The sequence below is a fragment of the Balaenoptera ricei genome, chromosome 20 (assembly GCF_028023285.1).
Source record: "Balaenoptera ricei isolate mBalRic1 chromosome 20, mBalRic1.hap2, whole genome shotgun sequence".
Classification (NCBI taxonomy): Eukaryota; Metazoa; Chordata; class Mammalia; order Artiodactyla; family Balaenopteridae; genus Balaenoptera; species Balaenoptera ricei.
The window spans coordinates 63,015,921-63,039,746 of record NC_082658.1 but is presented as its reverse complement, the minus strand read 5'-3'; the positions used below and the strand labels follow the sequence as shown (position 1 = coordinate 63,039,746).

Sequence of the window (23,826 nt, the reverse complement as noted above, 5' to 3'; positions counted from 1 at the left end):
ACGTGGAAACAGGCCCACACTCGAGGCCAGCGGTCCTCTCTGCTTAACGTACAGGATGCAGGACTTTTATCTCATCTTCACACCCACCGCACACATGGGCACTGATTTCATTCCCGTTTTACAGAGCTTGTCCGGGGTCCTACAGCCCGTCAGGAGGTCAAGATCCAAACCCACGTCTGTCGGGTAGCAGGGTCTGGAGCTCAAGCCCCGACCAGCCGGGGGCGGTGGATGGACAGGGCGCAGGGGCAAGGGGTCGGGGGCACAATGGCCAGGGTGGCGAGGCCACGAAACCCAAGATGCATTTCATCCCAGTGAGAATCTGGGGAGGCTGCTAGAGGGGAGAGCCGAGCCTCCAAAAACCACAGTTAAGGAACGGGTGGGAGGGACAGGGACCAAAGAGCGTGACCACGCGTGCAGGCCCCACCGTCAGGGGCCGGGAGGGTCTGAACAAAGGCCTGGGCGCCCGGGAAGGCGGTGACTCCGGGGACCGCGGCCCGCGCTGCCGTCCCCAGCTCCCCGCCGTCCCGGGGGCGCCCGGCCCAGGAGGGCCGCGCACGCGCCGCCGCCGGGACGTGACTAGGGCAACGTCCACGCCGGGCGGCGGCGAGGGGGCGGTGTCTGTGGCAGCAGCCGTCGGGCCGAGGGCTGGGCCGGGGCTCTCGGCGCCGCAATCTGAGAGTATCCTTGCGCGCTGAGCGCTTCCCTGCGGTCGGGTGTCCACTCAGGCACTCCCTTAGCCACCCGGTCACCCTTCGGGGGTCCTCGCGGCCCGCCCGCCGCTAATTAGGGGAAGGACGCAGTAGCCAAGGCGACCGCCGGATTGACAGGCATGCGCGCCAACCGGCTTCCGGAAGCTACTGTCTGGGCCGGCCCGGAGCGTGGCCGGTGGCCCAGTGACAAAACTGGAAGCGCCAAGGGGGCGGTGACCGGGCAGGCTGGGTTGTGGCGGTTCCTCGGTGATTGCGCGCTGGGGGCTGAGGCGATTTCGGGCGTTCGGATGATGCCGTGACGTAGCGTGGCGACAGCGTTGACGGCGTGAGCCCACCCCCGTGGAGGGAGCCCTACGACCGCGGGGGAAGCGCGGACAGGAGGCAGGCTGCAGTTTGGGGCGTTCGCGGAGCCCTATAGTGGGTGGGGGAGGGGCGGTGGACGGCCCCCGTCTGCGCGTGCGCCGGCCCCTCTGCTGACCCGGCCGCACGCGCGCGCATGCTCGCTGCACGCGGAGCCGCCGTGGCTGGTCGTACTGCGCGTGCGCGCGGAGCCGCCCGCTGAGGAGCGGCGCTGGCGGACGTCGGGCGGGTGGCCGTGACGTCGTGAGGAGCGCTTTAAAGTGCGGGCCGAGCAGGGCGTCCGAGGGTCCGGCCAGGAGTCGGGCCGAGACTCCGCGGCCGCCTTGCGCGGCATGAGGCCCTGCCGGCGCCCCTGCCCCCCGGGACGCGGAGAAGGCGGAGGAGGAGGGAGCCTCGTCGCCGTCGCTGTCGCCGCATGACCCGTCGCCCCTGAGGCCGCCCCGCCGCCCCTCGACGCCCCTGCCGGGCGGCGCGGCCTCGCTCGCGGGCCTGGCGCTGAGGGCCTCTGCGGCCCGGGGCCCGGGCGCGTCCCCCAGAGCCATGCCCGGCCGCCCCGCTCGCCGCGGAGGGTCCTAGAGCAGCGGCGTGGGCCATGGCGGCCGCCAGCGGCTATACAGACCTGCGGGAGAAGCTCAAGTCCATGACGTCCCGAGACAACTACAAGGCGGGCAGTCGGGAGGCCGCGGCCGCCGCCGCCGCCGCCGTGGCCGCCGCCGCCGCCGCGGCCGCCGCCGCCGAGCCCTACGCGGCGCCCGGGGCCAAGCGCAAGTACGCGGAGGACTCGGACCCCGAGCGCAGCGACTTCGAGGAGCAGCAACTGCAGAAGGAGGAGGAGGCGCGCAAGGTGAAGAGCGGCATCCGCCAGATGCGCCTGTTCAGCCAGGACGAGTGCGCCAAGATCGAGGCCCGCATCGACGAGGTGGTGTCCCGCGCCGAGAAGGGCCTGTACAACGAGCACACGGTGGACCGGGCCCCGCTGCGCAACAAGTACTTCTTCGGCGAGGGCTACACGTACGGCGCCCAGCTGCAGAAGCGCGGGCCCGGCCAGGAGCGCCTCTACCCGCCGGGCGACGTGGACGAGATCCCCGAGTGGGTGCACCAGCTGGTGATCCAGAAGCTGGTGGAGCACCGCGTCATCCCCGAGGGCTTCGTCAACAGCGCCGTCATCAACGACTACCAGCCCGGCGGCTGCATCGTGTCTCACGTGGACCCCATCCACATCTTCGAGCGCCCCATCGTGTCCGTGTCCTTCTTCAGCGACTCCGCGCTCTGCTTCGGCTGCAAGTTCCAGTTCAAGCCTATCCGGGTGTCGGAGCCCGTGCTTTCCCTGCCGGTGCGCAGGGGAAGCGTGACTGTGCTCAGGTAAGCGCCTGGGAGGGGGGAGCGGCCCCAGGAGCCCGCGCTTTCCGCTTGTGACCCCGGCTTCTGTTTGCGGGGCGGGGAAAGGGGTCTGCGTTTAAAACACGGGCAGTAAGAAAGCAGGGAGCCGAGCTAGAATATTCTATCCCGAGGGCAGATTTGACGAGATCGCAGACTTGACCCAGAACTAATCTGAAAGCATCTTTCTAGAAGGCTGGTTTTCGGAGTCTCTTTATCTTCGTGACTTGAGCAAGTCATTTTTCTGTTTTGGGTCTCCATTTCCAAGTCTGTGTTTTTAAAAAAATTAGTTGGGATTACCGTCTAAAAGTCTTTCCAACTTTGCCATTTTTGGTCTTTTTAACAGAGAACAAGTTCGTGGATTCCTTTAAGAGAGGAGATCTTCACAGAGGAAGGCCCCTGAGCGTGTTTAATTGATACACGTTCGCCATTCCCAGGAGGGGGAGTGGCTTCCCTGGAGTTGAACAGATCAGGGGTTGGACCGGGAATAGAGGGCAGCAAACTTAAAATTCAGTCCCTCTTGGCTGCAGAAGAGCCCATTGGTCCTTTGTAAGATGCATTACCTGTCAGCAGGACCATATGAAACAAAACAAAGCTTGTTTCTTTACCTGGTGTTCGGCTTTGTAGCTGTTCAGCAGATCTTAGGCTCTTGGCCTGTTTTCAGTCCCAGAACCTGCTGAGAATTAGCTCAGGGCCCTGGCCCTCAGAGAAGATTGCCTGCTGCAACACCTTTGCTGTTTATGTGAAGTAGGAAATTTATTTGGAAGCTCCCTGCTTCCGGCCCTGAAACAAGTAAATCGAACGATGTACTTCAGTAATCCCCAAAACCTCTTAGGAGAGCTAGACCGCAGCTGTTCCGAGCAGCTTGGTTGCCCACCGAATTCTAGTACGGGGTCAGGAGGCACTGCGGTTTTGTTGCGAGCAGCTTAACCTCTGAATTTTGGTCGGTGCCGTGGGCCCCGGTCGTGGGGAGAAGCAGGGTCCCCGGAGCCCTCTCAGCGCCCTGAGGCAAGCGTTGTGTCTCATCTGGGGGGACTGCTGAGGCTGCTTCCGTATCTGGGAACGGCAGCAGAGCCGTGTGGTACCCGTCACGCCTCCTGAGGGGCAAGCCTGCCAAGTCAGTGGCAGCAGGAGCAGTACTTCGGCCTCCTTATGCGTCGAAAGCTAGAGGGCCACTTACCTCTCAGGTACCCCCTTGTCGTGTGGGCTCCCAGCGTCTCCTCAGATCTCCGTGCTGCTCCAGGTGGGTGTCTTGGCAGAGCCCTTTAAGACGGGATTTGCAGGGCAGACTCCCAGGTGGCCTGCCGTGTAAGGCAGTTCGGTGTCTGACGTCATCGAAGGGCTCTCCGTGCTGAAGAGGGTCTCTCACACGAGGGCCATTTGCTCTCTTAACGGGGTACTGGTTTCCCCCATCATCACAGGTCCTCAGGGTTGTCAGCAGGAGGTCTGGCGGTGGTCCGGTGTGTAAAGGGCGGGCCACAGGAGGCAGTTGTGACTTGGAGAGTCCCCTCCCTCCCACACACGCACACGCTGTATGGAGGAGAGGTTTCAGGTTCTTAAAGCGCAGGTCTGTTAGTGATCAGCGGGATTGCATCACCAGGAGAGCTCTCGTCATTTCGCCTTAGAAGAGTGAAGTCCCGAGGCTTTCCCAGCCCTTCCTCCTGGGTTCTGACGTGGCTGAGGGGTCAGCGTGGGCGGCTCAGCCATGTCCTGAAAAGTGCTGCCCCGGGCTTCGCACCCAGCTCTCCTCTCATTGCTTTGGGGCCTTGTGGCCGTTCTCTGATCCGGCTTTTCCATCTGTAAGTAGGGTGATGGCAACTTCCACAGCCTGTTAGAGCAAAAGGTGGTGATTGGGTGTGTAGCAGAGGGCCTGGCACAGGGTCGACCCTTACGTGGTGCTTTCACACACAGCCGTTTCGTGCTCCCCTGCTCTCTTGTCGGGGAAGGGGCTGGGGATTTACTGGGGCCTTAAACACGGCTCTTCCCTTCACAGAGTTCACAGCCCGGGGGAGGCCACAGACAGTTAGTTACGGCCTGGAAGGTAACCGCGGGAGTACACTGGGGGGACGTCTTACTCCGCTGTGGAGTCTGGAAGTTTTCAGGAACTTGAAGGGGGACTAGGAGGTGACTGGGAGTGAGCCGCCGAGCAGAGGCGCGGGCGGAGGGGAGCGCACGAGGGGCGAGGTGAAGGGTAGGTGCCCACTAGAGGCAGCTGGAGCTCATTGCCAGTCCTCAGAGCCAGCCTGGACCTGAGGTGGAGGTTCTGGTGTGGCGTGCCTCGCTGAAGCTGTAGCGCGGAGCTGCTCCGATGCAGTCCTGTGGACGTGTGGGCAGTCCTTGTGGGGGCCGTCCCGTGCCTTGTGGAACGTTTAGCCGGGCCCCTGGCTTCTGTCCTCTATGCCAGAAGCACCTTCCGTGACGACCAGTAGTGTCTCTAGACACTGCCACGTGTCTCCCGGGGGTGAACCGTCCCCAGGGGAGAGCTACTGCGCTCAGGTTCCGGACACCCCCGCTAACTTAAATTCTCCAGCACCTGCTCACTTAGCTCTCTGAGCTTACTTGCTATGCAGGTGGGTGAACACCTGCCTGTTAGTGCTGCCTCTGTGCAGGTCCTGCTTGGGCTCTTTCCTGAGCGGGGAGGAGGGGATGCTTGCTTTCATTTCCTGGTAAGTATCCCAGCCCAGAGGTGATGAGCTGTAAAGCTGCCGATGGAAGGGGCTGATGAAGACAGTGGTTCTCTACAGATGGGGAGGGGTTCCAGTAATTCTCATCTGACTCAGACTTGTGTTGTTGATGGCAGTGGTGTCTGTACCCGTCCAAGACAATATGGCAGGAATACAGTTTTATATTTAATAGTTGTCAGCGTGGATTTTAGTGTGTGGCAAACATTGACTCAGCAGTGTCCAGACGTGGGCATTTAGAGCAATTCCAGAACAGACCCTTCTGGAAGTGCTTCAAACTTCTTTCCAAACCCAGCTGGCAGTTGTTTTTTTGTAACCTTTCCATGCTGGGCCTGAGTGGGTCCTGTCTTAATGTTGTTCTCTAGAGAAATAAATATTTTTTTATCTTTTCTTATATCAGTTCATCCAGTATTCCTTTTCCTGTTTCCTGTACGGTAAATGGCAGATTAAAACAGATTTCAGATGGATTAATTGGAATAATTACCTCAAGGCTAATTGCTTACTTGCTGCTATTTTTAATCACTGCTGAGTGGTCTGTGGTTGCGGTGGCCACATGCCCAAAGACCCAGGCCTTAGCCACCTGTCTGGAAATGACTGTATCGCCCAGCCCTGAGACACGCAGTGGTGAGCGCAGCCTGTGACTTCCAGATAGCAGTTGATATTGGGTGGAGCGGGCACCCCTTCAGTTCTGGGCAGAGGACTGATCATGTTCAGCTGGTTGAAAGCAAAGTTTAGCTTTCTGGCTTAAAATAGTTGGGAATGTAGGGCAGATAGGTCTGGGCCACATCTCTTGTGTGGAATCTTCTGATTCCATGAGAGGGGGAGGAACTTCAGGATGAAGTCAGGGCTGTTTATTCTCAGGAGGAGCTCTGGGCTACGGGGTGTTGGCTGGCCTTGGTTCTGCCAGGCGTGAGAAGAAGGCAGAGAGCAGCAAAGGAAAGGAAGCTCGCAGGCTAGTGACGGTCTTAGTCACGAAGGTCAGAGAAAGCAGAAAATAAATAGGCCATAAAAGTTTCAGGGCTGGCTGGCCATTTTGGCTGGGCCGTTGGTGTGCTGCCGCTCCTGGGGTGTGATGCTAACTGTGGAGGCAGGGGCTCATCTTTGCGGACTTTTTCCCGGGAGGTGGTGGGAGTACCTGTATCCTTTGCTGAGGTCAGTGAGGCCCCCACGGCAGATTGGACCTTGTCACTGGGAAACACAGATGGGCTCTTCTTCCTACCCCTCGTTACCTACCTCTCCCCACCGCCACTCCCATCAAAAAACAAAAACCAGCATAGCATAGACACTGAAACCGAGAGTTTGATTGGAGTTCCAGTGCCACCACCTTAGCTGTTTGACTTCGGGCAAGTTACTTAATCTCTCTGGGCCTTAGTTTGCCTCTGCAAAATGGGGCTATTGAAGTCCTAGAGTTGTTAGCGAAGATTCTCTTTCACATGACCGAAGGCTTGAGGTTTTGGTGAAGTGTCTGGAAACAAGCTGCCTCTGTTCTCAGCTGCTTCCTATTTATACCTTGATGCGTACAGAATTGGGACTTGGAGCAGGTTGGCCTTTTTCCTTCTGGGTTCAGAAAGCCCCAGGACTGCTTCATTGTGTTAGGCCATGTGTCTTCTAGGAGGTTCAGGTGTGGTTATAACTTGAGTCTGAGCTCCCAGTTCTGCCCCTGTGCCCAGGTGGCTGGCCTGCTGCCCCCCAAATCCCAAGTGAGGTCCTGTAGGCCTCTCGGGGGTGAGGCAGGCTCATGGGGGCTGCCAGAGCAGGTAGTCCCCGCTGGAGGGAGGTGTCACCAGGCAGTCCTGGTGATCTTGGCCAGTCCCTCCATCTCGGGCTCTGTCTGCCCTGGACAGGGCACAGAGTAGATGGGGAATGGCGGCCACCTTGGAACTGTGCCTTAATAATTCCGTCTCCAAGGCTGTCCGCTAGAGGAGAGGTGTGTAGTCCTGCACAGTCCCTTATAAAGAGTCTTCCAGACTCCTGATTTGACCTGCACCTGATCCTCTGAGGAAGGACTTGCTGCAGTCTCTGTTTTGTAGATGTAGAAACTGAGTCTTCACAGCAGTAGGAACGTTGACCTCGACACACACGTCATCTAGCGTCTGCTGTATGCAGAGATGAGTAAGGCCTTGGCAGAGCTTTGTCTTGTAGGGAAGACGATTGCCACAAGGCCGAACTGCAGTAGCAGAGAGGGTGGGGTGGGGGGTGTTGGGGAGCCCAGCCTGGGGAGTTGAGCAGGGCTTCCCAAGAGAGGGGAGACTTTTCAGGAGTCACTCTGAGGCGTAGTGTGGTGGGTGACAGCCAGGCTCTTGCTCTGGGTGCTTGCGGCACACTAGTCACTGCTGCATGGCGGGGGTGGGGTGGGGGGGCTTGGGCTCAGTGCAGGGCAGTACCAGCCTCAGGTATTTCCCCTCTCCCTTCCCTGTGAGAACAAAAGAGGAGGAGGCACTGGAACTTTTCTTCATGCCAAGGGTAGGCCTGGACCCAGGGTATATTAAGTTTCAAGCTGGCAGACTGGCACTTTCAAACAGTTTCTCTTGTAGCAAGTAAGTTCCTTAGCAGTAAATAACCCTCTGTGGTCTCTGTTGGACACTTTCTGCTGAAGTTTGGACAGAAGAGCTTCCTCTGATCAGGACTTGGAGCCTCCCACTCCCAGCGGAGCTTGATACTGAGGACGGGGTCAGTAGGCTGTGTCGTAGCTGCCAGGAAGTTCTAGAAGACCAGTGCCAGTGAGCTGTTCAGGTGGGGGTCAGTGAGCGCCATGGTCCTTTCTGTGGGCCCGTGCGGTCTTGCTTCTGCAGTAGTTCTGAGGCCTGGGCTGGAGGACAGGAACCTGGCATGACTTGCTCTTTGTTCTAGAGCACTTTGGGAGGTGGGGGCACTTAAAATTTGACCAGCATCTGGATCTGCTGCTTTTGTGTTACAGGATGCAGTTCCTTGCTGAAGATGGGAAGTCAGGGCCCTTGGCAGGTCCTATAGCCAAGTCAAACAGATTAGTAACACTCATTAACAGTAAGGAAGGTTGCCTGCAACCGGTACTGCAGGTCTAGGCCTTAGAAATATGCCTTGGATTGCCTTTGGGGAACTGGACTTCACTCTTTGGGAAAGTCCCGTGTTGATATGGGACTGTCTTGGAGCCCAGATCTGCGCTCCCCTAATGTGGAGTGACAAGAGCGAGCACAGGACGAGATCTAGAGCTCCTAGCCCTGGGAGGGGGCCCAGGAGCCCTCTGCTGCAGGGGGAGCCTGGATGAAGGTTGTCCAGGACCCCTGGCTTGTGTCAGGTGCTCAGTAAGGGGGGGTGCCAGGCACCCTGCATTATCTCACTGAATTCTCATGGTAGCCCTGCAGGTGGGCCTCCCACTGCTCTTCTCCAGGGGTGCTAACCAGGAAGACATATAACTGTAGTTCTGCCTGGAAGAGAGGAGGCACTGACCCTTTTAACAATCTCATTGTTAGTCACCGCAAAGGAATGTCGTAAGTGACAGAGCACAGAGCACCACCACATGAACACCCAAGAATCTCCTGCTGTCCCTGCAGTTGGAGGAGCTGAGGTTTTGGCCCAGCATGTGACTCAGCTAAGGTGACAGAGCTCAGGTTTTAACCCAGGTCTCTTCAACTCCTCGATCGCTGTATGGCATTTCTCTCTGGGCCTCCAGATATTTTCTTAAAGATTTTTTTTTTTTAATGTGGACCATTTTTTAAAGTCTTTATTGAATTTGTTACAATATTGCTTCTGTTTTATGTTTTGGTTGTTTGGCCATGAAGCATGTGGGATCTTAGCTCCCTGACCAGGGATCAAACCCACACCCCCTGCATTGGAAGGTGAAGTCTTAACCACTGGACCACCAAGGAAGTCCCTAAATTTTTTTTTTTTTTTATTTTGGCCATGCCGCGCGGCATGTGGGATTGTTCCCCGACCAGCGATCGAACCCAGGCTTCTGTAGTGAAAGCACTGAATCCTAACCACTAGGCCACCAGGGAACTCCCGCCTGCAGATGTTAATAGGTGTTGTTTGAGAGAAGGTTCCTTGGTCAGTGCTCAGTTAAAGTCAGCTGTAATAATTCTCAGGTCCTTTAACGTACCAGTGCTTTCTTAAACTCATCAATATTTCCAGATTGATTTGACTGTGGACATTTGTCCGTAGTTATCTCATGGGACTGTTACTTACAGAGAAAATGGAAAACCTCTGGTCGAGGAGCAGCTCAAAGGGGAAAATCCCTAAAATAAGAGCTCTTTTCTCCGCCCTCCACATGGCCTCAAATCAGATTTCTGAATCAGAGGTACTTCTCTCTAGGATTTTTATTTTTTATTCGCTCTTGCATCTAGTTCTTGCCCACGTGGGGGCAGCGTGGCCATTTTGAGGAGTCCTTCCCAGGCCTGTGGTGTTTCTGACCATTGCTCCATCCACGTCTTCACAGCTACCCTTGAGAAGGAGCTGATTAGCAGCTGAATAGAGGAAGATTGGTGGTCCCAGCGGCAGCCAGGGAACCCTGAGCAGGGGGAGGAGGCCTGTGGCTGGGGAGCTGCCTTGGCTCAGTGGGGGGCTTAGTGGGGAACTCGGGGTGGGAGTGCCTCATGGCTGCCAGGCTCCCAGTGAGGGCCTGTACTCAGGGAGCTGAGTTTGCTTCCAGAGTTTCAAATCGGAGAGACATTAGCTGTGAAGAGGACAGCCATCTACCCACATTCATTGGTCTGAGCAGTTTTCAAAATCATGTAACTTGATGAAGAAAATAAATAGGTGCTTGAGTGTGATGGGAATTTTTAAAATATTCCAAACACAGCTGTCTTCAAGATTTTGGATCCCCCAAAATGAAGGTTTTTGAAAGCATTTTTTCCAAGTAGACAAATTCTCTTTTTGAACCTTGCAGCCTTAGTTCTCTCTGGTGACTCAGTGCTGTCAGTGTCTGCCTTGGCCTCCTCTGCCAGCCCAAGGGTGGGGGAGGGGGAGATGCGGTTCTTATCTTCTCCGCAGGGTCTGGCCTGAGTCACTCCATCGGCCTCCAGAGCCACTAAAGGTGTGCCCTCTTGGGGACCCTTTGAAAGAAGGGCTCCTGGCCTGTGCAAGGAGATTCCTGCTTCGGCTTCTGCTTTAAGACCTGCTTTTACCTCATCCCAGGTTTTCCCTTCAGTGGTTTCTGGGCAAAAGCATCCTGGAACTTAACACGTTATTTCCTCCCACGTAGATCCTTGAACCTGTCATGTAATGGGGCGGAGGGTGGCCGTTAAGACCGGTCCCCTATTTCTGTCTCCGTACCCCCGGGGATCTTTGGTCGTCCGTCCGCTCTCCATGCTCACGTGCCCTGTGTTTCATTCCAGTGGATACGCTGCGGATGAGATCACGCACTGCATCCGGCCTCAGGACATCAAGGAGCGCAGAGCAGTCATCATCCTCAGGAAGTAAGTGTCCTGGTGTCTGGCTCCTGCAGGCCTGGCTGCAGGTGAGGTCTGGGCTCCTCTGTCAACAGCCCTCAGCGTGAGGGCTGAGCAAAAGCACACGCTCCCAGTGTTTGTGGGCTGGGTCTTGAGACAGGATTTGGGGGACATTCTTCCAGACCCTTTCTCCCCCCACCTCTTCCTTTTCCTTCCTCCTTGGTTCTGATTTGTCACGTGTGCTTCTCACTGAGTATTTTTAGATTGTGCCTCAGCAGCTTGCTTTAAAAACGCCTGGGTTTTCACTTCTGGGAGGAGCAGGGAGTGAGGACAGGGGACGTAGGTGGGTGGTTGGCCGCGTGTTGAGCAGGCGCACGGCTTGTGGCTGTCCCTCCTCTTTGGCCGGGGGTCAGGGACGCACTGGCCGACATTGCCAATCCTGGCGTCTCCAGCACTTCTTTCTTTTCTGCTCACGAGGTGAATGGACTGACCACGTGGACGCTGGGTCAAGACAATCCTGCCTTGAGGCAGGGGTCCTGAGAAGGCCGGCTGATTGCCCAGGCTCGTGTAGTCGTCAGTGAGCAGGACAGTGCCTAGACCCAGGCTGGAGCAGGATGTCCTATGGCTTGCCTTATTTGTGTTTTTCGTTTAATTTAAGTAAACTTTATTTTTTAGAGCAGGTTTAGGTTTACAGAAAGCTGTGAAGATAGCAGGGAGCTCTCCGTTCCCCCTCCTGGTAACGTCTCACGTCAGTGTGGTATGTCCATCACAGTCACGAAACCAATACTGATGCGGGACGGTTAACTGGAGTCCATCTTTTGCTCACATTTCCCTAGTTTCTCCTCACGTCCTTTTCTGTCCCAGACCCCACAGGACGTGCAGTTGTCGTGTCACCTTAGCTCCTCTCCGCTGCGACACTTTCTCAGACTTGCCTTATTCGTGGTAACACTGACCGCCAGGTGTGTGGTGGAAAGTCCCTCAGTTGGGGTGTGTCTGGTGTTGCCTCGTGGTCACACCGGGGTTGTGGGTCTGGGGAGGAGACCGCAGAGGGGCAGCGCCGTTCTCCTCACGTCACGTCCAGGGTGCAGGACCTTCCACTGTCGACGCTGACCCTGAGCGCCCGGCTGAGGCTGTGTTCGTCACTGTTGCCCCCTGTGCACACCGTCCTCCCAGGAGGGACGTCGCTGTGAGCGGCCCACACGTGAGGAGTGGGGGGTGAGCGCCACCTCTTTGAGGGCGGAGTCGCCACACCGATTGCCTGGAATCCTTCTGCACAGGAGATTTTGTGTCTTGTCCCCCACTTGTTTATTTCTTCATTCACTCATTCCTGACAGCAGTGTGGACTCGTGGTGTCTATTCTATGCTCAGCTTGTCCCAGCTTTGGCCATTGGGAGCTCTTTCTTTTTTTAAGTACATCCTTACTCTCTGGCTTGTCATCTTTTTAACTTCAGTTTATCACTTCTGCATCTTGGCCCTTTGGGTCCAGAGCTCCAGTACATTGTGGTGGTGATGTCTCTTTGGCACGGCCCTGCCACTTTGCCAAGTCAGAACATTGAGTCTGTTTTATCATCTGTAGAATGGAGACGACCCAGACCTGTGGGACAGTCCTGTGGCGCGGGCAGAGCACTGGGCACCTAGGGGAACTCCAGACAGTGGTCAGCCTGGCGTTTCTTCTCTAGACTAAGAATATTCCCAGAATCCAGAAGAAGAAGGGTTTTTATCTGCTTTTCCGCTTGCTTTTCCTGTGGTTCCCAGCACAGTCCAAAACCCAGGACCCGGAAGTGAGGCAGCCCAATGTGTTGCTCCCTTCTGGCCTTTCCTCCCCAGTCATTTCTTGTCAGGTGTGCCTGGTACCTCCAGCGGCAGCCAGAGACCAGGTGGCCCACCCGGGGCAGGAATGAAGGTGTGGGGGGGAGTAGAACCAGAGCAGTGCCTCCTAGGTGTTCCTTCCCAGCTCCTCACAATAGCTCATCCCAGGGAAAGCGTCACTGGAGGTGCAGGAGGAAGCGGCCAGAGCTAGAGTGTTGGGTCATTCTTCTGGCTGTTTCCTTCCTCGAGTGGTGGCTCCCGTACCTGACTGCGCGAGCCGGATGCTCCTTGCTGGAGCTAGGACTCTGCACTGTTGCTGGGTTTTTTTGTTTTTTGGTTTTTGTTTGTTTATTTGTTTATGGCTGCGTTGGGTCTTCGTTGTTGCTGTGCGTGGGCTTTCTCTAGTCGCGGCGAGCGGGGGCTACTCTTTGTTGCGGCACGCTGGCTTAGTTGCTCTGCGGCATGTGGGATCTTCCCGGACCAGGGCTCAAACCCGTGTCCCCTGCATTGGCAGGCGGATTCTTAACCACTGCGCCACCGGGGAAGTCCCCAGGACTCTGCACTGTTAACCAGCTCACCCCGGAAGCTCTTTGGCCAGCTGAGCCCCTGTAGCGTTCTGAGCGAGGAGAATGGCTGTTGGGGGTGACTGGGCTCTTTGACCTTCTGCCCTGAGTGGGTCCAGGAGCCAGCCAGGGGCTGGGCTGGAAAGGAGTGGATGGGTGCCCCCACCTCCGCAGCTTCCCCAGGCTGCTGAGCTGGTGAAGTGCCCAGCTGTAGGCAGCCCACCCAGGGGACCAGAGGAGAGGCAAGGGCAGCTCTCTTGCCTGCAGAGTAAAATCCAAGGTCTCTGTTGGACTCTGCCTGTCCATCCAGCCTCCTCCCTCGATGTTCTCCCTGTTGTCTCCTTCCCACTTACGTTAAATTACCTGCGGCTCCTAGTGTGGCCCACTCACTGATGTCCCAGACTCTTGCAGCAGTGTGGCCTCTGTTGGGAATGCTTTCCCTTCTGACCCACACCCACCCCCCAGATGACCCACATATACGCACCGAACGTTGGTTAACCTAGCCATCCTTCAAGGCTCAAGGGTCAACCATTTTGACACGCAGGAAGCATCATATACATGTAGCTCTCTCAGCCCACCCCCTACCCCCTGCTGTCACAGCCTGTACACTTGCCATTGTGAGTTTGCAAAGCTGTGTTCTGTTGGGGGCCGGGAGAGCCTGGTTCATCTGAGTCCCAGCGCTGAGGCCGGTCCAGAGGAGGACAGCTCCGGTCAGTGAGCAGCACCAGGTACAAAAGGACAAGCTGGTGACCTGATGAAAAGGGGTGCATCCTGGCTCAGGCGCTGCCCAGGGGTCAAGGATGTGGCCTGGGTGGGTGCCTGGCTGACTCTCTGTCCTTGGGTGAGGCCACATCCCGACAGGTGGGACCTGGGCACTGAGCCCGGCCCTGCTCCTCGTAGGCAGATAGGGTGGAGCCAGCTCTGCCTTCTCTTAGGTTCGGATAAAGACCGCACAGGCTGCAGAGGGAGGGCCTGGGGCCTCTGTCACCACTTCAGGCTGGTCAGCACTGCGGCAGTCTTTCTAAGGGCCTCATGGGGGGAAACGGGTGGGCGGCGGTCAAGTGCTTTCTGGTTCAGCACAGCACGGCTCCTTTGCACGCGGATGATGCTGAGTCTTCGTGTAGGAGGTGGCGCCATAGTTTCTCGCTGGGAGTGACCTGCGGAGAGCCTCCCTGGGAGTGCAGTCCCTAGGCTGCAGCTTAGTGCCATCTGTTTGGGGTCACAACCAGTAAATGGCTGAGTGCGGCCTTGAACCTGGGTCTCCTGGTGCTGGGTCTTGTGGCCCTTGGTGGTTTGCACAGTGGAACACCCCGAGCCCTGCCCCAGGGCGGATGCTGTGAGTTGAAGAACCCAGAGCCTCACATACAGAAGGGCTTTCTTGCCTCTGCTGTGCCAGTAGAGAGCTGGGGGCTGAGAGTATTTTAAGCGGTAGGGGGCTACCCTCCAGGGTGTGGGGTGAGGCTGCAGCTGCAGGTTGGTCAGCTCTTGAATACGCCCAACTTCCTGGAACGTCGCTGTTTCCCAGCCCACCCAGAGCAAGCTGCCCAACATGCATCTTTGTCAATCATTGGTTCCCCTGGCAGGGAAGCTGGACCTACTTTTTTGGAAGTGTGGTTAAAGTTTTAAATGACTGGTTAGAGAACCAGGAGGCTGGCCAACTTTCGAGGTGTGGCAGTCATTGGGGTGGCGGAGTATTTGGTTTTTCCCACAGTTCCCTGACGTGCGACCTTCTAAGGGCCTTGTGAGCTGCCCTCTGCCAAGCACCCAGCTACTAGGTGCCAGGCGCCGGGTAGAGTGCTTCCCACACATTAACCCTGAGAGTGGAGGGTGTGAATTCTGTTTGGACAGGGGTTCAAGCAGGCAGTGAGCTGCCTCGGCTTCTCTAGCCAGTTTGGCGTGATCTGTGAGCAGGGATTCCCGACTTGGGAACATGAAGCATCTCTTGTGCACAGGGCACCCGAGGCGGGCATGTAGGAGACTCAGCGCTCCCTTGGGGCCGGGTCTGTGATAGGTGGGCACTTTGCATGCTCAGACAGCACAAGCAGAGCGAGCATTGTCCTAGGAGCACGGAGCGTGTCCACTGGGGCCCAGCGAAAACAAACAAAAAGATGACCTCCAGCTTCGGGGGGTTGTTGGGACAGGCTTGGTAGCTCTGGCTCCTGAGCTGGAAACTGCTGGCCAGGCAGAATTGGTGAGCTTGAAGGCGGGAAGTATAGAGGGTCTCTGTAATGGAGGGGCAGTGAGGGGAAGGAGGCACTGGATCCAAACTTCAGCATCAGGCGATGGCTTGTGGCCCTCAGGGCCTTCTGGTTGGTGGCCAGGGCACCCAGTCTCTTGGTGTTCAGGAGGCCCACAGGCCTTCATCGGGTTGGCCTTCGAGACTTGTGTTCCTGCATGATTAACCAGAGGAAACGGCTCAAGGCGGTGTAAATAGCCTGTTTCTTGCTGCTGGTCAAGTGGAGCTTGCCTCACAGTGGGCTGAAGTTTGGAAAAGCAGCAGGAGAGTCACTTGCCAAATGTTAACCAAAGCTGGTGTGTGCTAGGCTCTGTGCTGGTGCTGGGAAAGTGGTGAGTGTGGTCTCTCCTCATTCGCTTTACCTTTGGGGGAAGGTAAAGGTTTAGCGCCTCACCAGGGGCTGGTCAGGGAAGGCTTTCCGGAGAGGTGCCGCCTGAAGGCAGTCAGGGGTGGTGTGTGGGCCTCAGGCAGGCTTTGAAGAGGCTCAGGGGCAAGGACGGGTCAGGCAGAGGCGCTGTTCCTCACAGAGGCTCCGAGTGGGGAACACAGTGGAGACGGGGGGGGGCGGGCGGGGGACACCCAGTCGGAGCTCGTCAGAGGGCTCGCTGCTGTGCGGGGGGTCTGGAGGGCCCTGGGGAGCACCGAGGCCTGGGAGCAGCAGGTGGGGGCTTGTTTAGGAGAGACTGCCTGTGGGAGGCTGAGCTAAACGGCCTACGGGGTCATTCGGCCCAGGGGTCCCTGGGGTCAGAGGGAGGCGCTCCCGGAAAGCGGAGCAGCCGAATGCAAGGCTGTGTGTGTGGATGAGCAGAGGGTGTGGTCTGGGCTTTGTCCCTCAGCTCTTGGTTTCCCTGATCCCGGCCAGGCCTGAGATACGGCCCCCACCGGGACACCTGCCTGCCACTGCTTGTGTCTCCATGATTTTTGTCCCGGTACCAAGGACTACCCACCTTTGTTCCCCGGGAGTCCAGGGATTGGGTGTATCCACAACCTGCCTGAGGAATAAAGAGGCGGTGAGGCTGCCAGGGATGTGACTGGCTTGGGCTCTTGGCCTGGCTCTGTCCCTTCTTCGCTGAATACAAGTTGGTTACCTGAGCCCTGTGTTCTTACCTGAAAATTGGGGCCATTGCGATGCTGGAGATGGTTAAACTCGAGACTGCTGTGTGTGCTTCTCCTCGGCCCTTCCTCACCGTTGCCCCCTCCGATCTCGATGGGGCAGGCGTAGGGATAAGGACGGCTGTGCTCTGTCAGGTGCAGCGTGAGGAAAGGGGAGCCCAGAGCCATGGTGGTCAGCAGCCCCGGTGCGGGAAAGCAGGCTTGGTGTCAGGTCTCCTGGTGTCCTGGAGGACAGTGAGCCCTTACCAGGGCTTGAACTGGGGGATCCCTGAGCACCCTGATCGTGGCCCTGTGGTCTGGCTGGCGTCTGTGGAGCCCTGGGTTACGCGCATGTGGCATGGATGGCGTGGTGGTAACCAGGCTGGGCGATTTGGAGAGGCTCCCCTCGGGGACTGGGAGTTTTGTTGGCCTGGGTCGGGGGAGGTCTGCTGGGAGCCCAGGACCGTGTACGTGCTTGGGGTGCCCTTTCTTTGGGTGACACACTCAGGTGTCCTTCGGGCTCCTCTGACCATAGCAGGCTGCTGCACCCGTGTCAGCACTGCCACGCGGGGAGAGCAGGGCAGGAGTTGGAGAGAAGCGTGTGGTGTTGGTGGGAGCTGGGAGGCGGTACTGTTGCAGGAGGGACAGGTGTGGGTCTGGGCTGTGCGGGAGTCTGATACTTAGAGGGGCAGGAGCGTAGGCCTTGGGGCCCAGGGCACTCGTAGGCGAGGGGTACTCCGACAGGCCTGCCTCACCGCGCCCTGCCTGCTCGCTCCGTTGGGAAAGCCAGGCTTTGTAACACAAGGGTGCTTGGGGAGGGCGGAACCAGCAGTTGTGGGTGGTTGGCAGCAGGGCCTGAAGTGCAGACTGGTTCCCCGTCTCCCAGAAACGGCAGTCTGCCTCTGCCGGGACAGCTCTCTGCCCTGCCGTGGTGAAGAGAGGCTGCCTGGCTTCAGGGGCGTCCTGGGGTAGCAGCTGTGTGGCTGAGGCCAGTGACTGCGCCTCCGATTTCGCACTCTCCCCTCCCCCTCCCCCTCCCCCACCCCGCCCCGCCCCAGCAGCTTCTCCGCAGGAGTCCGTGATTGATAAAGGAACGTGAGGGCAGCACCTAGACAGTCAGTCTCCTCCCTTCCTTTCCGGTCACGTGTTAATGTCACCTTAATGCTTGGCCATCCTCCCTTGGTTCCGGCTTCCCGGTACCTAGGCCCAGTCCGTGCTTTGTCCTGCGGGCTGTCCCAACATACCTGGGGTGCCTTGCCATGACCCCTGGATGTTGGCTCAGATCTGTAAGGAAGGTCTTGGTTCCTATTACCACGCGAGGAGGCGCAGGCCCAGACCTTACTGCTAGAACTGGTCTTCCTGCCTCCAAACCTGTGGCTCTGTCTGCTGAACCCTGGCCTGCTCCCTGGGAGCTGGCTGCCCTTTAAGAGGGGTGTGCTCTGAAGGCACACTGCTGGGGGGCTCTGGGCTGCGCATCTGGCTCTAGCCCTGCTTCTTGCAGCTTGGTGGCTTTTCGAAAGTAGAGCTCCTCCAACCGTGCTGAGATGTACTTGTAACAGCCCCAGGGAATGTGTCGGGAGCCATTTTGGGCCCCAGAGCTCCTACTGCCCCCAAAGTGGGTGCGGGAGGCTGAGTTTCTGGTGGGGCCGCTTCTGATCACCCCTTCCCTGAGGGCTGGCCCTGACGGTAGCAGAGCTGTTGTGCGGGAAGCTGCGCCTTCCGTCTCTTTCTCTCAGGCAGCTGGAGGGACGCAGAGCCTGTCCGTGTGCCTGGCTTCTGTCCACTCTCAGCTGGCCCCACCTGTCCCCCCAGCCTCCCCAGCAGTCCCGGACCCACAGCGAGGGGCCCCCACCGCTGCCCCTGGCTGCCCGGGCCTGCCGCCCTAGTCACAAGCAGCTCAGGAAGGGCGGGCCCCACCAGGGCTCAGTGTGTGCCAGCCGTGCCTGCGTGGCAGGATGTGCCTTCCAGCCCCGGAGGTGTGTGGGCCAGGCTCTCCTCTTGGTGGCGCTGCTCTTCTCTGGCCGTCCTCACTCACCCGAGGAAACCACTTCACGGTCTTGGGCCGCGGGTCCTGCCCACACAGGCTTTTCTGCCCTGGGTGTGTGTTCCCGGCACCCGCGGGGTCTTCGGGTCAGCTTGGCTCGGCAGTGCTGGAGGGGTGCTTTCCTTCCCGAGGCTTCAGACCCTGGAGTCCTCTGAGTCGAGCTTTCTGGCTCATGTCACATTTGGTGTGAGCTCTCAGTGCAGGGATCTGAGGCCTGGCCTGGTCGACGAGAGGTCTCGGGGCTTTGGTGATTCTGGTTCCCACCCTCAGGTCTGGGTGTGCCCAGCACCACCTCTCTTCCCAGTGCCCCTCGAAAGGATCCTAGCCTTGAAGGAGGCGACTTGTCTTTGGTCTCTAGACCCTCAGAACTGAAAGAGGCCTTTGCTCAGATGGGGAGACAGGCCCCGAAAGGGATGGTGACTAGCCCATACTCTGAGTGGCAGCCTCAGGGCTGGGTCTTCCTCTTGCTCCTAGGTCCTGTCTCCTGTAGCCCGGGGTCCCCAGAGTGGAGGCTGAGACTGGTGGGCCAGTAAGTGCAGCTGGGCCCCTCTGGCTTCCCCGTCTAAGAGGCCTGGAGTCTCACCTGGACTAGACTTTTCTCCCAGGACTTCCCGGCACACGTGGCTTCCCTCCTAACTGACCTAGTCTTCTCTTCTGTTACGAGGACCGGACGCAGCGTTCCCAAGAACCCAGGGCCGCTCTTGGGTTCCGCTTCTGCTCTCTTCCCCAGCGTTCTTGTGAGGATGTCCTGTGAGGTGCCACAGCACCTTCTTCCCAGAAGCCAGTTGTTCCTTTGTGGCCAGCAGCCCATGGGAAAGATGCCTCCGGGGCCTTCTGCCAGCTGTGCCCCCATCACTCCCCGCCCCAGGCCTCTCTCTTGCCCCCTGCTGCCAGCGGCCTGACTTGCCGGCCTCTGTATCACACAAGAGGCCTCGGGGCTTCTTTGAGGCTTCCCAGGCCAGCTTCCTCCTGGCCTGACTTCCTAAAGGACTCGGATCGCCGCCCTGGGCTACCCCCACCCAGTTTCTCCATCCCTTCTTCCCCCTCCATACTTGCACGCTTTTCCTCGACTGAGCGGTGTGTTCCAGTGCTAGGTGGGGGCTTTTCCTTCAGAAGCCCTCTGGCCTTGGCTTGGTCAGTGTCCCGGAACCAGCAGAAGCTGCCAGGTGGCTGTGGTGGGACCAGAGCCAAGCGTGAATGTGGGATTGGGTCTGGGCCCTCCTCCTGGCTCTACCACAGCCTCGGTGTCCCCATGTAAGGGTAGGGAAGCTCTTACTCTGTTCTCCTCCAGTCCTTCCACAGGCCTGGACCAGGGGAACCTTCTTGTCTGGTGTTTCAGGCAGGGGTGGATGTGTCTGTTGGAGTGTGTTGGTGCCCACCAGTGGGGCCCTCAGTCCTCTGGCAGGCGCAGTAGCTGTCCCTTGAGAATCTCTGGGCCAGAGGAGGGTGAGGTGGGGCTGCCTCGTCCAGCTGAGAGAGCCCTGGGATCCTTCCCCGGGGGCAGCAGGTCATTGGAAGTCTCCAAACAGAAGCGTTCCCGTCCCTGACTCCTAAGCCTGAACTTGGGAAGGACGGTCTTTGCAAGTCAGATGGACCAATTCCTAGTTGAATCATGAGGAGACTGAAGCGCAGAGCAGAGACTGCTGGCCTTCACCTAGCCCGGCCAGAGAAAGAATTGGTCTGATGGGGCCACACTCTCCCCAGAGGCCCGCTGGTGACCCCACGTGCATTTCCTTTGCAGGACGAGATTAGATGCACCCCGGTTGGAAACAAAGTCCCTGAGCAGCTCCGTGTTACCACCCAGCTATGCCTCAGATCGTCTGTCGGGAAACAACAGGGACCCCGCTCTGAAACCCAAGCGGTCCCACCGCAAGGCAGACCCTGATGCTGCCCACAGGTACTCAGCTGCTGTCCCTCAACACAGGCCAGCAAAGCAGCGCCGCGGCCCGGCTGCAGGGCGAGATGGGTGGGAAGCCTGGGGTAGGTGGTTAGGAGCCGGGCACCGTCCACCTTTCCAGTGCCTTCTGTCTGGTTCCCTGGGGTTGGTGGCATTCTCGACTAAGCCCTGGCCATCCGCCTGTGGGAATGCTGTGTGCCTTCCCTGGTTCTGCTCCCTGACACACGCTCCGGTGGGTTCCATGGGACGTTAGGACGGAAGTGCAGGACTCGGAAGGTCGCAGAGCAGGCGCCCGCTTCAGAAGGGTCTCTGAGGGAGCTGTTGGAGCTGAGACTGGGAGGCTGGGGAGGGTGTGTGGGAGGGGCCTCCTGGGCCAGGGGTGCCGCATGGGCTGGGACCCTGGGCCAGTCCCTGGGTAACGCCTCCCCCACCCCCTCCCTCACAGGCCTCGGATCCTGGAGATGGACAAGGAGGAGAACCGGCGCTCGGTGCTGCTGCCCACACACCGGCGGAGGGGCAGCTTCAGCTCGGAGAACTACTGGCGCAAGTCCTACGAGCCCGCGGAGGACTGCTCGGAGGCAGCGGGCAGCCCCGCCCGCAAGGTGAAGATGCGGCGGCACTGAGGCCTGAGCCTCCGGGACTCGGCTTGATCCTCACTAGCTGCCCCTCCTTTTGTGTCGTTCTGAGGGTTTTTTTTCCTTTTCTTTTCTTTTTTTCATTCTTATATTTTTTTTCCGTGGTTTGTTGCCTGTTAAGGCTGAAGAACAGAATTGGCCAGAACCTGGTTCTCATGTTCTTGGTTTTCCTCCTGGATGGAAAGGCTGTTGGCATCTGTAGGCACAGAAGCTCACGCTGGAGTGGCCAGTGGAGGCGTGGGGGGCAGCTGTCCTCACGTGGGGCTGTGTCAGGCTGGGTTTATTTAAAAGCAACAAAATGTTTTGGTTTAGAAAAATTGTTGTTTTGCTTTCAATGTAAATCTTCTTAGTGTTGTAAATGAAGTTCGATCTCCTCCCCCTCCCCCCACTGCCGTCTGATGGGTTGAGGTCTTGCCGCCTCTGCAGGGGGCCTGCTGCCCTCCCACCCCTCACCTGCTCTCCAGGCCCCAGCAGCTCACGCAGATACCCCCTCCTCCTGCAGCAGTTGTTAGGGATGACCGGGCAGAGGCCTAGATAGTGCCAGCGCCTGTTGCCCCAGAGCTGTTCAGTTGGCTGAGACCCCGGGCTTCCTGCATGCCCTCTGGCCTGCTCTGCCCACGGGTCCCTGGGCTGCCCAGGGCCGGCTGCAGTGGTCCTGACCTCTTGCCAGGGGCCCGCCTCTTTGCTGGGTTGCTCCTTGTAAGCATACATGTGTGATGGTGTGGAGCAGTTAGACTTGCCGTGTTGGGGCAGTTTTAGGAATTGTTTCTAGCTGGAGGGACTGGTGTCCTTCTGAGTCTAGCGTTTGGGCTATGGAAAATTGTTGTGGTGTGTGGTAGGGTTTTTGTTTTCTTTTGTTCCGAGTTTTCATTTTTCCCTTTGGTCTCCTGGCTTTTTCCTTTCCCTTTCCTTTCTTCTCCATCGGCCCTCCTTGGGCCTTCTCCCTATGTCAATCCCCATAGGAAGCTGCCCGCCCCCTCTCTCCGCCTGCAGCATGCATCCAAGGCCAGAGCTCAGGCCTGCGGACTGGGTTGGTGCCTCCTCCGCCTCAGGGGCATGAGAGCTGGGGAAGGAAGGGTCCTTTAAAAAATAATAATGAAAGGGAAGAAATAAGTGAAGTCTTTGGCAGTTTCCACCCGCTCAGATCCTTGAAGGCTGCAAGGTTTTGCTGATCTGGGTTCATTAGGAATGTCCTCTTGCCAGCCAGAGCCAAGACCCAGGCCTGCTGAGAGCAGAGGCCCTCCCAGTCCCCAGGCTGCTACCACCCTAGGGGGCTAGTCTTACAGAAGAGGCTGCAGAAAGCTGGGGGCAGCCACCATCAGGAAGCCCCTCTCCGGGGCCAGAACTCCTTTGCCAGTGTGGATTCCTCAAGTCGGGACTGCATAACTAAAGCAGTTGCAGTTTTATTATTATTATTTTTTTTTTTTACAGCTTTTTTCCCAAAAATGATTTGTAGTTGTGTGTGCAGCACTTTGCCCTGATATGTGTGCTCTACAATAAAAACCAAATCTAATATATTTTGAAACAGTTGTCTGATGCTGTCGTAAGAGAGGACTTGCCTTTGGTTCTTCCTTAATCCCTTTGTTTTGCCCTGAAACTCTGAAGGGGGTTGGGGGGCAGAGTTCATTGCCCACCAAGGCCCCAGAGGAGAGGAGCAGTTGCTGACGCAGGGCTGAGGACGGGCTCGCCCACTGTCCTTTCTCCAGCTGCAAGGAGGATGGACTTCGTAAACCGTATGTCCAGCTGCCCAGGGCACCGTGGGCCCACAGGAGCCAGGATCCTACTGTGCTGAGTTCTGGAAGCCCGTCTTCCTTGGGGTGATCGGAGAGGCTGCGGGCCAGTGGAGGAGGAACAGCATGAGCAAAGGCAGGAGAGGGCCTGGCCTTTGTAGAAAATACGTAGGTGGTTTTGCTCATTAAACAAATTCTTGAGTTCCTACTGTATGCTGGCCAAGCCCTTACTGTGGCCCCATAGTGAGCAAAACCCTTCCAGCCGCTGCTCTCAAGAAGAGTGCGGTAGAGCTGTGGGTGCAGATCCAGGCTTGAGGCAGAGGGGTTTGGGTGGACTAGGGGTGGGGTCCAGGGCGTCTTAGTCCCTCCGGATCCTGGACCTGGCTCCCGGGTTCTGGTCAAGGGCTTTGGTCTAGAGTCTCCCTCATTCACTTCCAGTGCCCAGAGCCAGTCTGCTTGGCCAAATTCTTGCTGTGAAAACCTGGCAAGCCACTTAACTCCCCATTTAACAGGGAGGGGAGAGTCCAGAGGGAGCAAGTGAGTGGCCAGGGCTCAGGCCTGCAGATCAGTGGCAGGATGTGAAGTGGGGGTGAGGTGGGCAGAGCCTCCTTGGGGTCTGTGACCAGTTGGGCCTGCAGGGGTAGCCACTGGGCTGGGCGGATAGGGCCCTGGATGCCCCGGAGAGGAGACATTGGAGCTGAGGGAAAGGTCACCCACACCGTGCCTGGGCCCCTGACTCGGGTCACGGGATGGGGGCTCGTGTGGAGGGCTGGGGAGCTGCGAGGGATTCTCCACTGCAGCTGTGACGAAGCCAGCCAGACCTGGGCTCTTCCTAGTCCCCGAGTGAAGGAGGCCTTTTGCCTTGAGGACTGAGGGATGAGGCCAGAGGAGCGGGGTCCAGCCCTCGGAGGTGCTGCTGAGTCTGGCGCAGGTTTCTGTCCCCGTACGGCGGCCCCATGGCACCCCGTCTCTGGGACCGTGAGAATCCTCTGAGTCGTCCCCAAGCAGACGGGGGGCCGTATCCGAGTCCCTGAATCTGACTGTCCCCAGCCCTCTGCTGGGGCACTAGCGAGCTGTGTGGGCCATGTGCTGAGTCCCGTCTCTGCTCCCAGCCCAGGCGTGTAGACAGTAGGTGCTCCAACAACATCTGGCTCCAGCCCTTCCCACCTGGGGAGCCCATCCCATTCCTATAAGCCTGTTATGTGGTGGGGGAAACTGAGGCCCAAAGTCACATTCATTCATTCAAAAAATACAGGTGTACGACTGTGCTGAGCTCTGCTGAGGGTACAAGACAACCTGGTGTGTGTCACACACACACACACACACACA

General features: G+C 58.0%; 1 protein-coding gene across 1 annotated transcript; it reads left to right on the top strand.

Moving 5' to 3' along the window:
• Positions 1-901: 901 nt before the first annotated feature.
• ALKBH5 (alkB homolog 5, RNA demethylase) lies at positions 902-22,292 on the top strand. Its single transcript, XM_059907369.1, has 4 exons — positions 902-2,432; positions 10,438-10,518; positions 19,977-20,132; positions 20,578-22,292. Exons 1-4 carry the CDS (start codon positions 1,663-1,665, stop codon positions 20,753-20,755), a joined length of 1,185 nt encoding a protein of 394 aa, XP_059763352.1. The 5' UTR covers positions 902-1,662; the 3' UTR covers positions 20,756-22,292.
• Positions 22,293-23,826: the final 1,534 nt, after the last annotated feature.